General features: G+C 36.2%; 1 protein-coding gene across 1 annotated transcript; it reads left to right on the top strand.

Annotated features, from left to right (window-relative positions):
• Nucleotides 1–7,488: 7,488 nt before the first annotated feature.
• LOC143226073 (interferon regulatory factor 2-binding protein 2-B-like) lies at nt 7,489–12,289 on the top strand. Its single transcript, XM_076456522.1, has 2 exons — nt 7,489–8,492; nt 11,056–12,289. The coding sequence occupies exons 1-2, from the start codon at nt 7,730–7,732 to the stop codon at nt 11,724–11,726; spliced, it is 1,434 nt and encodes a 477-aa protein (XP_076312637.1). The 5' UTR covers nt 7,489–7,729; the 3' UTR covers nt 11,727–12,289.
• The last annotated feature ends 1,734 nt before the right edge of the window (nt 12,290–14,023 follow it).

The raw sequence follows: 14,023 nt of genomic DNA, 5'->3' as shown, positions 1-14,023 counted from the left end.
TGTGCATCATTTGAGGTTTTCTTACATGATGAAAGTTGTTTTTTTTTTCAGCCATCTATTCATATTGGAGAAGGTGTTTCCTACACTTTAATTCCTGAAGGACTAAAGGTATAAACACAATCATCAACTTGTGACTTCTATAGTTTCATAACCCTAAGTACAAACTTTCTCTTTTCCTATTAACTTAGTTGAGGAATCCAAGTTAAACGAATTGAAAATTTAAATTATAATGTATTTGAAAATATTCATGCCATTAAAATATATTTATATTAATTGGTTTATTTACATTTTTCTTTAATATACAACAAAGGCTTGGAGGAAGTATAACAATGGCGGTTGGTAGTGAAAGGGCTAAAATTTTCTATGGACCGGCTTTTTTGCTTTTTTTTTTTTTTCACGGATTTGTACCGGATCGCAACCGCACTTCGAGAAATTCTGCTTCAGTAAAAGAACTATGCTACTACAAGATAATGAATATGTTAATTAAGTTCAAAAATAAAATGCTGCTACCAGTATCTGTTTGTGTTTGTATTTCGCGCAAAGCTATTCAAAAGTTATCTGCGTTTACTGTCACTAATTTAACAGTGTAACGCCACAAGAAAAGAAACTGGTCATCAATCATCACCCATCGCCAACTCTTGAGTTACCCTTTTACTAATGAATAGTGGTAATAATCGTCAATTTATAATGCCACATGGCTGAAAGGGTGAGAAGGTTTGGTTTGGTTTGTTTTGAATTTCGCGCAAAGCTACACGAGGAATATTTGCGCTAGCCGTCCCTAATGTGGTAGACTAGAGGGAAGGCAGCTAGTAATCACTACCCACCGCCAACTCTTGGGCTACTCTTTTGTTACCAACGAATAGTGGGATTCGACTGAAAAGGCGAGCTTGTTTGGTGTGACGGGGATTTGAACCCGCGACCCTCGGATTATGAGTGACGTTCCTTAACCACCTGGTCATGTTAGGCCAGGGTGAGAAGGCCTGGTGGGATGAGGATTCGAACACGCAACCCTCACATTATGAGTCGAGCTCCCTAACCACCTGGTCATGCTATAACTAGTTCGTAACATCGCATTAAGAAGTATAACAGTCTTAAAGTTTATATGCAAAAACGGCTCGTTTTGGGTTGAGAAAATATTTTACATAGAAGAGCGAACAACGTTTCGACCTTCTTCGGTCATCGTCAGGTTCACAAAGCGACATCACTGAGTCTTAAAGTTTGTTATACAAGACTACATAGCAGTAGCTTTTCCATTTGGAAATCTTTCAGAAAATTTAAGAATAATCAAAGGATCAAACGAATAAAACCTACTTTAAAAATAAACGAAACAATCTTACTTTTATCTGTTGACATAAAAATATTTAAATCTTTATTATAAGCAATTAGAGTTTGTTAGGTTTTTTTTTCAAATGCTTTGGAAGTTACATGAAACATAAAAAACAAGTCCTCGTATTCAAGTCTTGTCTGATCTATGCCATTGAGAGTGAAACTTTTTTGAAAATTATAACACAAAAGCTACATAAAAACTTGCCAAGCTTAAGAGAAGAATTTAAAAAATAACAAGTTTAAAACAATGCAAAATAATGTGGATGGCTAGGCACTTTTAATGTTGTTTGTAACAAGTTCTCTTATTACAGACGTAGTGCAGTTAATGCTATCGTGGCCCAATCCTTGAAGAGAACTTAGTCCAGTTGTTGATGTGTCGTACTATGGATATGCGGGTTCAACATTCGCTTCACTTTAAATCCAAAACCAAGAAATAAAAATTGCACTCTGCATTAGGGGCAGTAGGTACAATTTATGTAGGGGGAAGGACAAGTCCCATTATTCTATCCACGTAAAGTAGCCCAACAGTTGGCAATGAGAGGTGTTTACTAGTTGCTCTTTCTGTCGTCTGCCAGTTCAAAATTATGGATAGCTAGTGCAAACGACTCTCTTGCAGTTTTATGCAAATATCCGAAATAAATAAACCAGTCATTGCTTGGTAGAAATAGTTAATTGGTTTTAACAAAAAAAAAAAAAGACTTAACATTTATTATTAGACCGAATCAATACAATAAATATTTATATGATATTAATTTCCTTACACCTGACTTAAAATTTCAAGATTACAAAAATAGCATATTTTTGTAATATTAAAGTCGTTACGCAAGGGTGAAATCGGGTGCGATTAAAACAAATTAAATCGAATAATTAATTTAATAGCTTTGGCTATAGTGGACTAAAACAATATTTACAGGATGTGTTACTACATGTTATATCTCCATTCAATAATCTCAGTTTATAGAATACTTATCATATTAGGCCTACTTATGGTCTATAATAATAATAATGATGCGAGTTTTTTTTGTCATTTAACATATTATTTTGGATTATTGAGTAACAGTAACATATTATTTTGGATTATTGAGTAACAGTAACATATTATTTTGGATTATTGAGTAACAGTAACATATTATTTTGGATTATTGAGTAACAGTAATGTCAAATTCAGTCCATGTAAGAATAGATGAATCAATTATTTCTTTTGTAACGTTTGCCACAGGCTATTTTCACTTTCCAAACAACTTGTAAGCTTAACATCACGAATAGTTTTTGAACACAAATTCTGAGATTAATGATACGCCTACCTCACAAATAAACTTAATTATAGAATTTTCTCGACTATAGAATTTGATCGACTAACCCAATAGACGCAATAACTATCACTACAGATCCTGATCCGAATCACTTACTAAACACGTCACAGAATTCTCAATAAATCCTTCACACACTACTCAATCGTATTTAAAATGTATTTCCTTTACTTCAAATTCCTCGAGATATCCAGATTACTACGTCATTATCAGCTCCCTCTAGCAAACACTTTAATTCAAATATTGAACATATAGCTTTCAATAATAATTAACGTTGGAAAATGTTTTAACTTAGACGTTTTATTTACACTTCACTTGCTTTACCAAAACGATAAAAAGTAATAACAATTTCCTCTGTAACAGATGCTTCGTTTATACGATTTAATAACGCCAGGCCTTCTTTTCGTTATCCAAAAAAAGACTTGCAATTACTAACTTGCTATAGATGTCAAGAGATTTTATTTTTTTGCGGTTATTACTTGTTTGTTTTTTGAATTTCGCACAAAGCTACTCGAGGGCTATCTGTGGTAGCCGTCCCTAATTTAGCAGTGTAAAATCACCCACCACCAACTCTTGGGCTACTCTTTTACCAACGAACAGTGGGATTGACCGTAACAATATAATGACCCCACGGCTGAAAGGGCGAGCATGTTTGGGGCGACGGGGATGCGAACCCGCGACCTACAGATTACGAGTCGCACGCCTTGACACGCTTAGCCATGCCGGGCCTAGGTTATTAGTTAGTAGTTCATGTATAAAACAAATAAGAAAGAAAAACAGGTCAAATGAGGATTACTGGAATAGCATTGTTTGTACCTCGGTGGATCTGCAGTAAGTCTACAGAATTGAAACGCTTAAAACCAGAGTTTGATTCCCCCGATAAACAGAATTTAATAACTTAACCTTTATGCAGTTTTGCAGCACAAAAAAAAAGTAAAGATGCCGAGGAGAAGTTGAAAATAGAAAAAAAATCGCTAGATATTCAACGATTTCTTACCTTTTCTAATGCTCTCTCCCCAGTGACTCAATTGTAACTATGCGAGTTTACAACATTAAATATCGGGCTTCGATACTCTTGGTGGGCATAACATACAAAGCTGAGTGTGCGGCTTTGCGTTTAGTAACATCCACACTGGAAACATATCTTCTTAACACCACTTCCCAACATTCCGTTTTAAAAATAATGAATTGATTCAGTGACAGATTTAGGGATGGGGTAGTTAGCCAGCTCCTTTTTATATCGTTTAAAAAATTATGTCTCATTTTTGAAAATATGTTATTGTAATATTTTTTATATTGTTGTCAACTATATTTCCCATGTTTTAATTTAGATATTAGCGAAGCGTGGCCAGGTGGATAAGGCATTCGACTCGCAAGCTGATGGTCGAGGACTCAAATCCCCGTTACACCAAACATGAGACATTATAATGCCTTGTTCTTGGTAAAAGAAAATCTCAAAAGTTGGCGGTGGATGGCGACGACTAGCTGTCTTTCTTCTAGTCTTACACTGCTAACTTAGGGGCGACTAGCGCAGATAGCCATAATGTAGCTTTGCGGGAAATTTATAAACACACACAAAAAAAAGACATTAGAGACGTCGTATGAAATAAAGGACTGGTAAACATTATAAATACGAAGAAGCAATTAGTTTATTTAGTGGTAGTGTGTTATTTCTATACTTGGTGAGTTGCACGTTTCTTTATTAAGCTAAGTTATTTAAGTTAGGAGTACGTGTATGTGTTTGTGTGGTTTCTTATAGCAAAGCTACATCTGGCTATCTGCTGTGTTCACCGAGAGGTAGCTAAACGTACGTCTCTCAGCTTATATTAAAACAGTACATTTGAGGTTAGCTGTACATTTAGTTGTGGAATTAGGACTGGACCGTGTCCGTAGGCCTACTACTTGTATCAAAGAGAACATCATAAAACGAAAACCATGATTTTTTATGTGTTGTGTACTTCGCATTATTTTCTCCAAATAATAATAAAAAAAAACGTCCGAAGAAAAACACTTAACAATGACATGAACAATTAACCTGATCTTGGTGTAACAATTAACAGTTGACTAAAAATCGGTTATATTTTAATCTCCTCATACTCTTCCAGTTACACAGTGGTAAATGTAACGATTTGTAAAGCTGATAACGGGGTTTCAATACGCGTAGGCAACTTTGCACTTAACAACAACTGGCCCAATGAAAATATATTTTATAAATTGTGAAATTTGTCCGCCATCTAGCGGACAATTTATAAACAACTGAGTAAGACTTGTTTTTTGTCGCTCGATATCAAACTTTTGAACTATTATTTTTACATTGAATTTCTTCTCTCATTCACTTCCCCCCCCAGTGCAATGGCACAGTAGTATGTTTGCGAACTTACATCGCCAGAATCCGGGTTTTGATATTCTGGGTGGCAGAGCATTGTGATTATTTGTGTTTAACTTCAAACAAACAAAAATCATTTCTGATTCATGAAATTATTAAATATTATATTTGAATCATGTTTTAAGTCACTTTTCTGATATTTTAAGCTGCTTAACAAATGCATATAAATAGATGCAGTATAATTCTAAGCACCAATGAGGTGAAATAAAGATTTTTTTTTAATAATTAGTCAACCGTACTACGTTTGGTGTGTCAAGTACCGACAACTCACGGATAGTTTTCTCTTTCCACAGTTATAATTTTTTTTTATTGTTTAGAATTTTCGCATAAAGCTGTACGAGGGCTATCTGTACTCGGCGTCCCTCATTTAACAGCGTAAAACTGGAAGGAAGGCAGCTAGTTCTCAGCACTCACCGCCAACTTTTGGGGTACTCTTTTACCAATGATTGGTGGGATTGACCGTGACATTATAACGCCCCCACAGCTGAAAGGAAACTTGTTTGGTGTGACTGAAATTCGAACCCGCTACTATCAGATTGCGAGACGAGCGCCCAAACCACCTGGTCTCGCTGGGTCAATTAACATAAAACTTTGTGGAGGCTCGGCATAACCAAGTGAGTTAAAGCGTTCGACTCGTAATCTGAGGGTCGCGAGTTCGAATCCCTGTCGCACCAAACATGCTCGCTCTTTCAGCCGAGGGGGGCGTTATAAGCCACGGTCAATCCCACTATTTGTTGGTCAAAGAGTAGCCCAAGAGTTGGCGGTATATGGTGATGACTAGCTGCTTTCCCTCTAACTTTGCGCGAAATTCAAAAACAAACAAACTTGTACTTATGGAATCGTAAATTTTAGTTGTTATTCTCACAATGTTCCCAAACGTCTTGAAAACATTCTGTTGTTTTGACTATCTGTTTATATAGGTATGTATAGAATTTATCACTATTAAGTACTCCACAAAAGCTGTATAAAAATAAATAAAACTGCGGAGTTTTTACTGTTTTCGGTCTTTTGAACTTTCTGACTGAGGAACTACAAAAGTGACGTAGAACGCTATAGTTTTGTGCTACTTTCATGACCTAATTCATTGGTGATGACGTCATGAACTATATAAAATAAATGTGTTGGTGGATGTTTTATGTCCAACAGGACAACAATTTTCATGCTAATTTACCCTTTATTAGCCATTACAAATTGTTTGTCAAATCCCCCGCCCTCATCCATTAAGATTGACAGTATTTTTATTCGTTTTTTTTAAAGAACAACAACATACTAAACACATCTAGTTTAATCCCTTCACGTAACAACGGTTAATTAATTACGTAGCAATGGTAAATTATTTGTTTTAAGGGTTACAAATATTCGTTAGCATTCGAAAGGTCAAACTTCTCTTGTTAAAATCGTTCAAAAAAACGTTTGAATAACCGTAGAATAAGTCAATGTTTATACGATAACATTTGCTGGTGAAACTAAATGTCATTCAAATAAAAATTCTATCGAGATACTACCAGAGGTACTTTTATCACGTAGTTTATGTAATTTCAACACAAAAGGTTGTCACATTCAGAAACGAATATTATAGATGAATGAAAAATAAATATTCTTCGTAAGAAAACATGAAAGATTCTTTATATAAAACAAACAAATACGTTTATTGATTTGTCTAGGATTTTATTGTTCCACTCATATACTCAATTCATGCATGTTCGTAGTGTCTGGTGCTTTGCGTTCAAACTTAAACAAACCTAAATACATATCATGTCACGCTCACTGCACGTTGCACAAGCTCGATACCGCCAAGCATGAGCAAGCACTTGACGATCAATACGTTGTGACGTCACAAGCGCAGTTGAGCCAGCCGCAGGACTTCCCGTAATAGTTGGAATCGTGCCAATTTTTTTTTTATTGAATGATGGAGGTAACATAACCAAATAAGCGCATTGTGTTTATTTTAACCTGAATCCTAAAAGTTTTGCACAGTCCTTATGTTACCCGTCTAAGTATACCTGAAATTACTATCCTAAAATTATTGAACATATAATAATAACCTCATTATTTAATATGATAAAAATACATCCAAATGATGCAGAACCTTCTTACACTTGATATGCAAATAAACAACTGTAAAATAGTGAGATACGTTTTTAACATTTTTATACGATTTATTGATACTTATTGTAAGATCTTGAAACAACATTTATATTAAGTGATCAGTGTTTGAGTGTAGATAAATTATTATAAGTTCGTTTCAAATGTCAAGGTTTTCAGCTGAGCTTTAATAAAACAATGCATTTTTATTCATGAATAAAGAAAACCTTTATTTATGAAATAATACAGAAAAAAAACATGAGAGAAAAAGGAAGTTCCCCTATTTAAAATTCTGTCACACCCATTTTAAAGCAGCGCCATCTGGCCCATAACTACTTGAATTCACGTACTTCTCACAGGGCATGATCAAATGTAGGTGCGCCGTTCAAGGCTTACGCCGTTTCCGCTAGATGCTTATGTTGACGATGACATCATTGAAGTAAAAGTTTCTCATAACGCATGCGCTATCCAAATCGATTGGCGATTCTTTGACGTTTAGTGTGTGAATCCTGGTACAAGAGCTACCCTGTTGCATGAGTTATCAGACAAAGACGTTGTCTAGCTCGAATAGTGTGGTAGTATTTTGCGGGTTGGAGCAAAAGTGATTTGGTCAACAATCAAAATGTCGGGTCTCTCTCGAGGCCAGCGCCAACAATGTTATCTATGTGATCTGCCCAGGATGCCCTGGGCGATGCTGCACGACTTCTCGGAGCCTGTGTGCCGTGGTTGTGTTAACTATGAAGGGGCAGACCGCATCGAACTGGTTATTGAAACTGCTCGACAGATGAAAAGAGCCCATGGTTTCCAGGACAGTAAGGCGTTCAAAGGTCAACAGGGTTCGTTAGCATGTAGGAGCAACAGTAGCGAAGGTTCTGCGATGTTTACTTCACCAAATGGAACCACACGGGACAGGTTCACCACGCCTGATAACCGAACAAAAGCTCTGTTGGACCACAGTAATCATCGGTTATCTGGGCTTCAAAGAGCAGAAGATGTGACCTCTGATCCTCCAACTATTGCCCGAAACCGCTGCAGCCCGAGCTTGGCAGGCAGGTCGTTGCCCGTGACATTGGCTCTTACACATCCATCTTTTCACGTTGCAGTTTCTCTTGCTGGAACCCGAGCAAGCTCCATCTCCATTCCAACTAAAAGACCAAGTGAGGATGATGACAGCTCCAGTGGGTCAGAGAATGGCCAAAAACGGACACTTCTGGATGACCAGACGATTCGACCTCAACTGATCAGAGGCGAGAGCCTTCCTACTGCAGTTTTAGGTATACCATTTGATCGGTTTAGGAAAGAGCACACACTAGTAGAAAGAGTTTGTTCCTTTGATTCAACTACTTCAACACAACTGAAATCGATTGGCGCTGTGCATTCAACAGGTATGTAAAACAATTGTCCCAACGAGAATTTTCCTGCATTGTTTCCAATGGATTTGCTTTTTTTTTTATTTGCACTTCGTGTAGCTAACATTTCACACAAAGCGAGTAAAACATCGCATTATATAAATAGACTGTTATAACTGATATAACATGCTGTAACAATATGGTATTCCAGTAATCACCGTTATCTTTCTTGTAAAGTTTTCCAGCTGCAGGGTTATAATTATGTGTAACTCATATTATATACTTAAGGCCTAATGTTATGTACACTTTCCTTATTTGAAGTAAGTGACAAGGTAAAAAAGAATTTCCAAAACTGGATTTTTCGTTTCGTTTTAGTGTATTCACTTGGAATCAGTTTAAGGAATTTGGTCATCTCTGAAACTCAGTTACGATGTGTCAGGCGATCGTTCCCTGATGGAGAATCTGTCTCCTAAATTAAAGTTGTGTACAATTGTTCTAGTCTTTCTTTACACCGCGTAAAGAGAAAAAAGATCGCATTAAGGTCGAACGAAGGTTACGGTTTTGAAATTATGATTACCCGTAAAGTGTCAACCTAAACATTTTGTAACAAATTTTGGTAAAGTCGGTATCACCTTGTTGTTGTTAAACGCACATTTCTGTTGATTTCCACTAAGATAAAATGTACTTGTAAAAACTGTACATTGATATGAGCTATTTCAGATCAAAAACCCGAAAACTCAGAGAGGTAAAGATAAATAAACATTTGTAGTTTCTCTGTGTTTTTGTTATTATGTTACAATAGACTGAAATTATATCTGCTTCGTCAGTTATGTGAAACAGTCTTACGGCATGGCTTTCTTAGATCAAGATCCGTTTGTATTTGATGATGTGCTGACCTATTCTCATGGGTAATTACGTGGTAATCTTCCACGCAGCAGTTTCTTTTTGGTTCAGAATATTATTTTTCTAGTTTTTGTTTTGTGATTTTTTTTTTTTCAAAGGCTTTTGTAACACAAACTTAAAAGAAATATTTCTAAAGAAAAATTATTTTGATATGGATAAATTTCAAACTTGTTATTATTAGGTTGACAAGTGCGAAAGTAGGTACTGCGCATGTATACTGTGATATCCATAGTTTTGGATTTTGATTGGCCATTTCTGACGTAATGTGATTGTGACGTAATGCTTTTCAGCCGTTTTTCCATCTGCCACTCAAGTTAATACTGACATACATGGTACACAGGCAGACGATATGAAAAAGTTTGTTTTGAAGATAAGATATCCAAGTGTTCATGTGACAAACCGATTTTTTGTTATTCTACTCACCGATGGCAAGAAATCGCGAGGTGGCGCAACTTACTGTACACGCCACAGATGACTTTGTTTTAACCTTGTTTCAAACAGTCACGCAGCAGTAACACTGGCGAGCTTACGTCGAATCAACTATTATAATCCATTTATGAATTGAGAAAAAAATAAACCGCGAAGTTTGAGGTTTTTGCAATCGTAAACTAATAATCAATAAGTGTATTATTCCCGTAAAACTCTGTTGGACATGTTCATTTTACCACTGTTACAGACCATTTTATAACCTGTTTTCTGGCAGTCATGCCGTTCGAGTCACTATGGGTCACACGGGCTAGAATCCTATTAAACATACGCTCACTCTTTCAGGCGTGAGGGCGTTGTGGTGTGTATATCAATCCCCAATTTCTTTGGTAAGGACTAATCCAAAAGTGGGTATTGTCGACTAGCTACTTTTCCTCTAGTCAATTACTTCTAACTTAGTACAGATAACCTTCGAGTAGGTTTGCGCGAAATTCAACTTACAAATTGTCTCATCGTACATCTAAATATCAACAAGCTTTAATTTCATGTAGTTCTGACAGCACATATTCTATTTAATTTCCGCCTCTTCCAAGTACAAAATAAGCTAAACTATCCGAATTTAATAATGGTGTTTGAGTCCCGAGGTGGTGTTCGATCGTTGGATCGGATCATCTTAGATGGCCCTCTCCAGGTGTTAGTTTCTAATTTAGCAATGAAGAATAGAGGAAGGCAGCGAGTCAGCACCACCCGCCAGCAACGTTTTTTACCAACGAATTATTTATAACGCCCTCGCGACTGAAAGGACGAATATGTTCGTCGACGGGGATTCGAACACACAAATTGTGGATCGGTCACTCTAGCCACTAGGCCATCTCAGGCCTCATATAAAATAAACAATGAAATAATAATATTATATATTTTATTGTGAAAATTGGGATGTGTCAATCAGTGCTATAACAGAGAGCAACATATACAGAGTGGGAAAAAGTGATTCCATGTAAACAATTATTTAATTGAGAATGTAGTTTGATTTCTAACTATTTTTTCAGTTGAAAACAACAATAAATTGATAGTCTTCTAATATTTGCTTTAAAACCAACCACATAATACCAAGTGTATCAATCACATAGTACTAACTTTATTGTAACTTTTCCATTTTATATATATACACACACACACATATGTGTATATTTATATTAAACATTTTTAATGCTAATTGAATTGTAAAATAGGGAAAAAATGAAAATCATTGCAATTCCTTGTCTTCCAGGATTTTCAAGTATCACAACTACACCCAGTTCCTCACTGAGTTCAGTATCGCCATTGAGTAATCGCACAATATCTCCACCAGTTAGTTCTGTCCAGAACGGAAATCATTCCATGACGTCGATGCTGTCGGGCGTTGATTGTTTACCCTCTGGTTCAACAAGGAGCACCGCCTCAGGAGGTGAAATGCCTTCCCAGGTAAATGGACCGTCCCGTCCTCCCTCGGCAACCAGACATTCTCCCGTTTCGGGAAAGAAAACACCCGTTAGAGGGCGTCAGAACTCTGGTAGCACTGCATCTGATACCGAAGCTAACAATATTAGTAGCACTACAGCTGCCACCAGCACAACGTCAACAACAACTACACCAACCTCAACACAATCCGAAACCCAACAACCTATTCCTGCTTTAAAGTGTACTCTGTGCAATGAACGTCTTGAAGACACACACTTTGTACAATGTCCATCTGTGCAAAATCACAAGTTCTGCTTTCCATGCTCTCGTGAAAGCATTAAAAGTCAAAATGGGGCAAATGGGAACGAAGTATATTGTCCAAGTGGTCACAAATGCCCTCTGGTGGGATCTAATGTCCCTTGGGCTTTTATGCAAGGGGAAATAGCAACCATTTTGGGAAATGAACATCACAGAAAAGTAAAGAAAGAACGCGAAGCATAACTGAGTGTTCGCTCTTATTTCTATTGAATATTTGTGTTTTTAGTGCATACATTTTCTGTTCTTATAAGAGCAAAATCGGCACCTTATGAAATATCGCATACGTAAGGAGGACGAGACATTTACAAAAGCTAATTTTTTTTTAATAAAGTGGCTTTTATTGTGTGCATGTTTTTTAAAGATATTTATATATCTTGTACCAAGTAATCATATCTATTTACATTGGTATATGGTGATATTGGTGATGAAATACAACTGCTTTCCTCGAAACAGGTTTTATTTGCTTAGATACTAACTTGTTACTTGCCACCAGTTCTCCGGTTTATGTGTAGTAAATTTTCTCGAGGAACATTTTATTCAGTGTAGTCGTGCTCGACTTTTGTCAAGGGCCTTCATCGTGGTTTATTACTGAGGATCCTTTTTTTGCATGTGTTTTTTTTTTTGTTAAATGCTATGTAACATAAAAGCTTCGTTGTTAATATTTCATCTTTTACTAGTCACGTTCTTGTTCATTCCTCTACTGTATGATATGTGTTAAGTGTGGAGAAATAAATAAGTAAGAAAAATATTTGTTGTCTTTTTTTGACTTTTTAAAATACCCCCTGCTGCTTGGAACTCGTCCAGACTTTCTTTTTGAAATACCCCCTGCTGCTTGGAACTCGTCCAGACTTTCTTTTGAAATACCAACTCGTCCAGACTTTCTTTTGAAATACCCCCTGCTGCTTGGAACTCGTCCAGACTTTCTTTTTGAAATACCCCCTGCTGCTTGGAACTCGTCCAGACTTTCTTTTTGAAATACCCCCTGCTGCTTGGAACTCGTCCAGACTTTCTTTTTGAAATACCCTCTGCTGCTTGGAACTCGTCCAGACTTTCTTTTAGAATGGAATATTTTAAGACTCTTTGTCATTAAAGACAAACACATGCTCTGTCCCGTCCCAATGAGCACTTTCAATAAGCTTTAAAATGTTAAAATGAGAAATGTAAATCAATGATGTCTCAGGAAACAAGTCCTCTGACAACGAGATTCACCCATCTAGCTACAAAAATGATATGTAAACCGATGAAGGAATAGAATGGTTCGATTGCTTAAGTATTCAGTGTATTTCTGCTCCAAAATCATGATTACCAAGTGGAAGTAATAGTATATATAAAGACAGAAACGTTTTCCCTTTAAAGAGTCTTTTAGCCCCAAAATTACCACCTTGTTTATATACCGTTCAATATCACGATTTTGCTTGTAACATTCATTGTAAATAACGGACGAGAAAAAATAGGGTGAAATTACCCATTTTCTACGTAAAATACACAGGTGATATCATGAGTGTTTAGCGGAATTAACTGCAGTATTAATGGTACTTTTGTGAAAGTTTTGATATTTGTATGATAGTACGGACCCACAAGGAACTTGTAAAAGTTTTTAAAATGTGTTTAAACGGTCGATGAGATTCATTATATTAAGATTAATAGTTGAACAGTATTTTTGAAATTCTTATTGTTTCCTGTTGCTTATTTTGAATGTAGATAATAATACAATGTCCATCTATGAGTATGTGATCAGTTTCATTGCTACAACTCTAAGACATCAGGGTTTTGCACATTAAATCCATCAGATATGTTACCAACCATATATAGAGACAAATCCCTCAGGTGTGGCTCAACAACTTAGAACAATCTTTCAGATCAGGTTGATTAACTAATATAACAATTTTTTTCTAATATGGATCAGTATTTTATGAGGGAACTCTGGAGTACCAGAAACTTAAGCTGTTATCTTCAACATGTCGCACAATATTCAGTTTCTTGGACGTTACATTACTGGTTTACTCTATAATTCGGTAGCATCCCTGGTACATCAAACACTGGGGTATATTTGGCACTGACTTCTTAGTTTCACTCTTGGAGCACAATGGATCACTGTCGTCCTTCTTATACCATCCCAACAGACACAGATCAGCAAACTCTGTATTGAGTCTTCAAAACGATATTAATGATCACATTTCCTTCGTATCAGCACCGTGTTATATTATGAGGTTAAGGAGAGTACAGACGAACAGGTTCGTTGGTCGTTTTTATGATTTATTGTATAACTCGTCACTAAGTTTGTCTCTTAATTCCATAAAAGTGTGCAAGATAATTTGATTCCAAGTCATCTTATACAACCTTTTCTCAGTATTGTACTACATTTTTGGAATGTTTTAGGGAGCTTTCACCAGTTTCATATAATTGATATATAGTGTTATTATTTTAAACCTAATCAGCACTGTAAGCAAACGCAAAGGTAATTTCTACAAAGAAATATC

The sequence above is a fragment of the Tachypleus tridentatus genome, chromosome 9, assembly GCF_004210375.1.
Source record: "Tachypleus tridentatus isolate NWPU-2018 chromosome 9, ASM421037v1, whole genome shotgun sequence".
In the NCBI taxonomy this organism is placed as follows: domain Eukaryota; kingdom Metazoa; phylum Arthropoda; class Merostomata; order Xiphosura; family Limulidae; genus Tachypleus; species Tachypleus tridentatus.
The sequence above is the reverse complement of the archived record's forward strand: the minus strand, read 5'-3'. Positions and strand labels throughout refer to the sequence as shown.

Coding starts and splice junctions, on each gene's coding strand:
- LOC143226073 (XM_076456522.1), top strand. CDS start 7,730: ATGTCGGGTCTCTCTCGAGGCCAGCGCCAACAATGTTATCTATGTGAT. Junction 8,493..11,055: donor TGGCGCTGTGCATTCAACAG/GTATGTAAAACA, acceptor CTTGTCTTCCAG/GATTTTCAAGTATCACAACT.